At 41.8% G+C, this 7786-nt stretch overlaps 1 protein-coding gene across 2 annotated transcripts; it reads left to right on the top strand.

Moving 5' to 3' along the window:
- Positions 1–1415: 1415 nt before the first annotated feature.
- LOC120720800 (butyrophilin-like protein 1) lies at positions 1416–7366 on the top strand. Of its 2 annotated transcripts, XM_040010578.1 has the most exons (6): positions 1416–1825; positions 1885–2237; positions 3584–3916; positions 4260–4604; positions 4758–4856; positions 6494–7366. In XM_040010578.1, the coding sequence occupies exons 2-6, from the start codon at positions 1916–1918 to the stop codon at positions 6904–6906; spliced, it is 1512 nt and encodes a 503-aa protein (XP_039866512.1). In that variant the 5' UTR covers positions 1416–1825; positions 1885–1915; the 3' UTR covers positions 6907–7366. The 2 variants fall into 2 exon arrangements, with proteins under 2 accessions (XP_039866512.1, XP_039866514.1); XM_040010580.1 differs by lacking the exon at positions 4260–4604 and having other exon boundaries at positions 1419–1825.
- The last annotated feature ends 420 nt before the right edge of the window (positions 7367–7786 follow it).

The following is a 7786-nucleotide window of genomic DNA, read 5'->3' as shown; positions in this document are numbered from 1 at the left end:
GGGGGAAGGACACGAGTGGATTAATTGGACATAACAAGACAAGGGTTAAGCAGGAAATAACATGAACACAGGTACACAATGCTAACACAGTACAGAGGGAACACAGAAACCAAACCTTAAGAACCAGAAAACCGTAATCAGAGTTAAATTGAAACAAAAGATAATAACAATCAAAGCAAAACCACTGAGTCCACACACTCAGGACCATGACAGAATGTTTTGTGTTAAAATTGTGAATATGTTTTACTGACACAGTTATATTGGATATCAATATAATAGTGACATCATGATATTTATTGCTTTTTTGCTTTATTGCTAATAATGATGTAATTTTTTTACTGTACAGTGATTAAAACCCAGGGAAAATCATGGAATTTGATAACCATGTTTATTTTGCAGGCAACCACGGAGCTTGTGAATCAGGTAAACTGTACTTTGATCAAATAATTTCATTTTCTGGGACATCTATCCATCACCTAAACTTATTTGTTCCACTGTGTCACATCATTTACATGCTGCTGAGAGTGGTCACAGATAAAAAAAAAAAAAAAGAGACTCTGCTCTTTTAAAAGGTTAAAAAGGTCATTAAAGTCTGCTTACTCAGCTCGGACTCCTGCGTAATAGTGGATGGGAGTCCAATTACGTACTGTAGGGCTGATTATGAAATTTAGAAAAACAAAACAATAGCATCAGGAAGTAACATTCAGCTTATGGTGTGAAAAATAACTTAAAATAATCTTCAGAAGTTTTCTAATGACTCTGCGGTGGTTGGCTGCATCAGCAGGGATGATGAGACAGAGTACCGGGCTGTGGTCGACTCCTTTGTCACGTGGTGTGAGCAGAATCATCTGCAGCTCAACGTGGCAAAGACCAAGGAAATGATCGTGGACTTCAGGAAGACCAGGAAACACTTGACCCCTGTTTCAATCCAGGGGGTCAGTGTTGAATTTGTGGAGGACTATAAATACCTTGGAGTACACATTTTACAATAAACCCCACTGTTGTGGGGATGGAACTGGACTCCCTCAAGGTGGTGTCGGAGATGTTGTCCAAGATAAAGACAATGTTGGATAACACCTCCCACCCACTACATGATATGCTGGTCAGTCAGGAGCTCGTTCAGTGAAAGACTGAGATTACAGAAAAGCACCACTGAACGACACAGGAAATCTTTCCTGCCTGTGGCCATCTCCCTGCATCCACCTAACACACTGTTTACTGCAACAGCTACACATGTTTTTTTTCAGCTATTTATTAATAGGTGACTTTTATGTATATATGTCTGTATATATTGTACTATTCTTAGTTAGTGTATTGTCTGTCTTTGTTAATGTTTGTTTATAATGGAGCACTGTAACGAAAAATAATTTCCCCTAGGGATCAATAAAGTATTCTGATTCTGAAAAATAACAACAGCATTGAAGCAAAAAAAAAATAAAATGGAAGACGCTTTTACTAATTGAGTTTAAATAAACTACAGCTGTTTTCTTTTAAATTGATGCCAAAGACAAGAAATGACCACCAACATACTGTGATTTTCCCTTTGCACAACAATGAGTAATTGTTGAACACAAAAAGCCCCACACCTTTCACCACTAATATCCAGGCTCCCTCTACCAAACGCATTATCACTGATATCTGCGACATACGGAGACTTCCTGTTAAAACGAAAGTAAACTTTGTGCGTGGGCGTGTTTGGGAGCTGCAGGTGTGTCCAGGTGTGGGTTCGTTGGGTCAGCAGAGGATTTAACGGGACTTTGTGTCGGTTTGAGTTGTTTTTAAAGGAGGATGAAGACGCTGGTGGTGTTCCTGCTCCTCATGAACGGTAAGAAAGTCTCTGTTTAACCTGCAGCAGCTCCGCAGACAGTCCTCTGTGACCGGAAGTGTTACACTCAGGTGCAGCTCGCTCCTCTGTATGAAGGTGTATGAAGAGGAAAACTCTGTAATGTTGCCTTGTCAGTTCTCCAGTTATATACCTATACACCCAACAGTGATGTGGAATCGCAATGACATTGATCCCAAATCTGTCCATGTGCAACGAGAACGAGGAGATGATCTTAGAGGACAAAACCAGCATTACAGAGGACGCACATCAATGAAGCCTGATGCTATGGACACTTCTGATTTCAGCCTCACTCTGAGAAAACCAACAAAAGCTGACAGTGGCAACTACACCTGCTCCATCACAGATGGGAGCGAAGAAACAAGACTGGGAGATATACAACTGCAGGTCAAAGGTCAGCAACAGACCACAACATCTGCTGTAATTTCAGATTACATTCAGTTCTGTAGATAAAAGTCAGATTCAACATTTGCTAAAGTGTTCTGAAACACCTGAAGAAATCAAAAACAACATTTCCCACAGATCTAACCTTAGAGGAATTAGCAGCAAAGCTGAATAGAAGAGAACCTTACTGCTACAGCATTTGGAGTGTTTATTAAACATGGAGGGTAGATTGAGAACACTTAGAATGTTTTATTTACTCTAAAACGCGGAGCTACCTGGACTAATTGGACTGATAAAATGCAAGTCCTGTAGGTTTTTAACTTGTCAGCAGAAATGGATCATCACTTTTCATCCATTTAGATATGATGTGACTGAGACTTTTAGGTTGGAACCACTGTCTTAGGATATGTCCATTAGGGTTGGGCGACTGGACGAATATATCGACTTTCGATAGTTTTTACAAGGGCTATTTATTTATTTACCCGTGAGTAAGTTTGCTAATAACGATGGAGCTAATAGAAGCAGTCAACAGAAAAAAAATAATAGCGCTGTTTTAACAGCACCCTCGTTCATCTGCGAGCAGATGCACCTCTTCACCTCCTCAGAGTGCCCCCAAGTGCTTGTCGATGGAGCTGCAGAATCTGGTGATAGCTTAGCATACTCAGCCAGATGGTGGGCACCTACATGCTCGTGCAAGTTAGTTGTGTTTGAGTGCTTTGCTCGCACTATATTTCTGCACAAGTGGCACACCGCTTTGATTACATCCTTAGGTTTAAAGCCAAAGAAATCCCAAATTGGCAGCTTTATATTTTTTTCGTGCTGTCAGCGTTAATGCGCCGTCATCACGACTAACGCGATTAACAATTAATCCATCTGGAGCGCGTACTGAGTCAAAACCCCTGAAATGTCTCTGTCAATGCATTTCGGCAGTTTGTCCATTCTGTGCTCCAGATAGTTTGAGAGTGTTAAAAATGTTAATTGTGATAACCACGTTAACGGGGGGGGGGGATTAGTTTGTCCATGTTTGAACTTCTTCTGTGTTGTAAACGCACAAATCAGTCCGCGCATGCTTACATTGCCCCGCCTGTTTTTCCAAAGATTGAATTTGCAGAGGTTCTCCACTCAGGAGCCTCAGCAAACACACCCCTGATTTCGCAGTAGTTTGTAACTTTAGCAGCATTTTATCACTTTCAGTTTCCATTCAAACAAAAATGATCCAGAGACTATTATTGTATATGATTACTGGTAACAGGTGAGTCAGAGGTCAGAAATGTAGATACTCAGCTCTGCTTCAGTTACCATCAGTATGACTACAACTACATCTACTGCTGATACTTTGGTTTATTGTCCTCTCAGATAAGCAGGTGGAGGTGAGTGTGGGTGAAAGGTCAGAGTCTGTCATCCTGCCCTGCAAAACAAAACCTGACCTGCCTGAGGACGCCACAGTGGAGTGGACTCGCTCTGACCGAGAACTGAAGATTGTCCGTGTCCATGCAAACGGAAGGGACCGCCAAAATAACCAAAATGACCTTTACTGTGGCCGTGCAAAGATGAATGAAGATCTGCTGAGAACTGGAGACCTCAGTCTGACCCTGAAATACCCCACAGAGAGAGACAGTGGAGGATACATCTGCACCATCTACAGGGACAAAGACATCCTGAGACAGAAAGTCGTGCTGCAGGTCAAAGGTCAGTGCTGTAGGTCATAATAGACCTCTGGTACAGAGGAGAGATTTCCACCTCCTAAAAGACAGTTGTCTTGAGGTACTGTAGCTGTTGTTATTTGGCACTATATAAATAAAATGTAATTAAATTGAATTAGAAAACCCTGATGGGCGGTAACATAAATAAAATCTCAGATTTCCTGCTAGGTCTCTGTGATGTTGATGATGATGCTGGATTACAGAAAAACCTTTGGGATTTCAATGATCATTGAATGTTGTGTCAGTGATTAAGGTCCTTGTATTTGAAAAAAAAAACTTAGAAAAGCTGTCTTCAAACATCAGCAGTGTGTGTATGTGTGTCTTCACAGTTTCCCAATACACCTCAATTATCAAGCTGCATGTAGGGCACCCACTTGTTATGCTGCCCTGTGAGTTTCACACTTTTGAACTGAGGGACGCTATAGTGGTGTGGAGTCGCTCTGACCTCAGTCCTCCAACCGTCCACCAGCGTCAGCTTCAAGGAGACAAACTGAAAAATCAAAACCAGCGTTACAGCGGCCGAACATCCATGAAGACTGACGCTCTGGAAACTGGAGACCTCAGCCTGAACCTGACCAACCTCCAACTGTCTGACAGCGCCACCTACACCTGCTCTGTCAGAGCATTTGGGCTAGGACACCACACACTGAGAGAGGTGCAAATGCAGGTCACAGGTCAGCAACAAACAGCTGCTGTAGATACATCTCACATCATTAATATAAAATATTATATTAACAATGTTAGAATAACCATACTGGCTCTTTGAACAAGTTATAGGGCTGTTCATTAATTTTAGTTTGTTTGCTGTTTTTTGTGTTCCTCCACAGAACCGTTTCCATCCTGGGCCAAAGCTCTCCTGGTTCTCCTGGTTCTTCTTGTGGTTTCTGGAGGTCTTTTATTTCATTTCCGGCACTATTTCATGCCAGGTGAGTGTCTCAGAAAACCTTCAAACTCATTGATCAGTCACCATGTTTCTGAAGTTTTTGGCACTAAGTACAATGAACTCACTTTATCTGAATTTAGGAGAAGAAAATTGTCGAACATCCAAGCCTTCGTGTCTTTAACACATTCCTGTAGTTTAAATCATTGATTTGTTTTCATCTGGCATCATAGACAAATAAAACGGGATATCATCTGCATAGAAATGAAAAGTGTGTATAGTGTTTTCTAATATTATTACTAGGGGTGCAACAATACTCGTATCGATATTGAACCGTTCGATACAGTGCTTTCGGTTCGGTACGCATATGTATCGAACAATACAAAATCTTTTATTCTTCTGACGATGCTGTCTGTGTTGAGCGCTCAGTGGATCTGCGTTCGACTACTCCGCCTAGGCTGCACTGTCGAGCGCAGATCCACTGAGCGCAGCGCAAGCTAGCAAGACAGAAGCTAAGCTCGTTGCAACATGGCAACTGCCTCAACGCTACCCGAAATTGAACCTCCCCGACCCTCATTCAGATCTGGCGTTTGGAACTATCTTGGTTTCATCATTTCATGTGAAGTATGACCCTGATGGTAAGCGCGTCATGGAAGTAAAACAGTATGAGCATTGCGTGGCACATCCAACAATTGGTGGGAACTAGTGCATTAGTGCAGTTTGCTTGTTAGCGTGTTGACGCCGTCCAGCTCCACACACGGGGCGATCCGTGGTAACTCGTTAACGGAGATTTGCTGTGTTATGGCGTTAATGTCATTTTAAAGACATTAACGATGACAGCGCTACTGGGAGCACAACGAATATGACTGCACATTTATGCGGACATCATCCTAATGGAAGCAGACAAAAACAACAAGCACGCATGCTACAAACTTTGCCCGAGTCATTTAGACAGCTGTTAGCACATGATTCTCCTTATGGGGACCTGATATGTTTAATGTGCTGCTGAGAGTATACCCCAGAAGAAGCGTATAGTATAGCTTTTATTTTGGAAAGAGCCATTTCTCTGTAATAAACTCATTTCCAAAGATGAGGGATTTCTCGATCAGAGATTTATTTTTTTATTACTAAATTTAAAAACTGTACTTTTGAGTTGACAAATGACAAATTAAAAAAGCATGAACATTTATTGTATCGAAAAAATATCGAACCGTGACACCAAAGTATCGAACCGAACCGAACTGTGAATTTTGTGTATCGTTGCACCCCTAATTATTACCTAAGAGAAGCATGTATAATGTAAATAGAATTGATCCCAACACAAAACCCTGTGGAGCTCCATAACTAATTCTTGTTTGTGAATTCTTGTTTCCGTTACATGGAAACTGGAATCTATCAGATAGATATGCGTCAAACCATTGCACATTGTCCTCTGGTGCATTCTGGCAATATCTATAGTAAATTACTGTGATAAATGGTATCAGATACTACAGTGTGGTCTGTCAGAACAAACCACACTGCCTCATTTCCTCCTCTCTTTCTTTCCCTCCAATGTCCTGTCAGTCTTCAGTACATCTTATAAAGCCTGAAAAAGGCCAAAAAATATTTTTTTAAAAGTCTACTGTCCGGAAAGACTATTAGTAACTTCACTACAGCTCATGTTGTGCTTTGTTGTCCTCTCAGTCCCCCAGGTGGAGGTGGATTCAGGGGTGGAGTCTGTCCAGCTGCCCTGCAAAACCATAGTTTGCCTGCCTAAAGATGCTAAAGTGGAGTGGAAGGACAAAGACAACAGGAAGGTCCACGTGTATGAGAATGGCTCTGACCAGCCTGAAGAACAGGACGATAAATACAAGAACCGAACCAAGATGAAGAGAAACCTACTGGAACCTGGAGACCTCAGTCTGACCCTGAAATACCCCACAGATAGAGACAACTCCACCTACACCTGCACCGTCTACAGCAGGGAGGGAAACATCCTGATGGAGAAACAAGTGGAGCTGAAAGTCAGAGGTCAGTGCTGTAGATACAGGTCAAAGGTCAGAAGTCAGATCCATTTCATGCACCTTATTCCACTTATTCAGTCTGATGTTCTCTGATCTGTTTCTCTTGTTTAGTGTCTTAAATGCTGCCAGTGCCTCTCTTTGCTTTAAACCAACCTTTCTCTTTATTTCTGAGCTTTTTAAGGACTTTAACTGATGCATCAACCTTTATAAACCCCACAGTTGCATAAGTTGTTATTGGTTGTTAGTGAGACAGTGTATTAAATTGCTTTTCTAACTACTGCAATTTTTTGACCTTTCTGGTGGCTCTATAATGTGCGTATAATATCCTTGTAAGCTCGGGATGATCCTAACTCCAGCTCAGATCCATTTCACGCAAAAAACGAATTCCAGCATTTTTTCAACAACTCAAATCACATAGCAAGGCATGAGTTTGTTTCAGAGAAACAGAACCTCATTTATCTTTGGTCACATGATATTCTAAAGAACGATATAGGTCTAAACACGGGCTCAAATGTCTCACCAAGCTCAGTTTGTGTTTTTGTGCTACTCTCAGTCGCCCCAGGTGGAGGGTGGATTCAGAGGTAAGAGTCTGTCCAGCTAGCCCGGCAAACCAGCACTTCACCCTGCTGAGAAGCCGAAAGTGGAGTGGATGGACGTAGCTATGTGTCTCCCTCCTGTTTCTCATTCCCTGATTTAGGTTATCTTTAGGCTCCATCGCCACTTCTGTTTGTATTTCCACCGTTTAAATAAAGCTCACTCGCATCTTAAGCTGTGACTGCATCTTGGGTCCTAATTCTCACTCTTCACACCGCTTGCCCCGGCAAACCTTGACACATTAATTTCTATCGTATGAATAAATGGGGAAAAGTTGCCACCAAGAGCCCTGCAACTTAAAAACAATATGAGATCTGGACATTAGGAGGACAGGAGCTAAATTCTTGCACGCTACTAAAAGTTTTATGGGGAAAGAAAT

The sequence above is a fragment of the Simochromis diagramma genome, unplaced genomic scaffold (assembly GCF_900408965.1).
Source record: "Simochromis diagramma unplaced genomic scaffold, fSimDia1.1 OVJJ01000599.1, whole genome shotgun sequence".
Classification (NCBI taxonomy): Eukaryota; Metazoa; Chordata; class Actinopteri; order Cichliformes; family Cichlidae; genus Simochromis; species Simochromis diagramma.
The sequence above is the reverse complement of the archived record's forward strand: the minus strand, read 5'-3'. Positions and strand labels throughout refer to the sequence as shown.

Coding starts and splice junctions, on each gene's coding strand:
- LOC120720800 (XM_040010578.1), top strand. CDS start 1,916: ATGAAGGTGTATGAAGAGGAAAACTCTGTAATGTTGCCTTGTCAGTTC. Junction 2,238..3,583: donor TATACAACTGCAGGTCAAAG/GTCAGCAACAGA, acceptor TTGTCCTCTCAG/ATAAGCAGGTGGAGGTGAGT. Junction 4,605..4,757: donor GGTGCAAATGCAGGTCACAG/GTCAGCAACAAA, acceptor GTTCCTCCACAG/AACCGTTTCCATCCTGGGCC.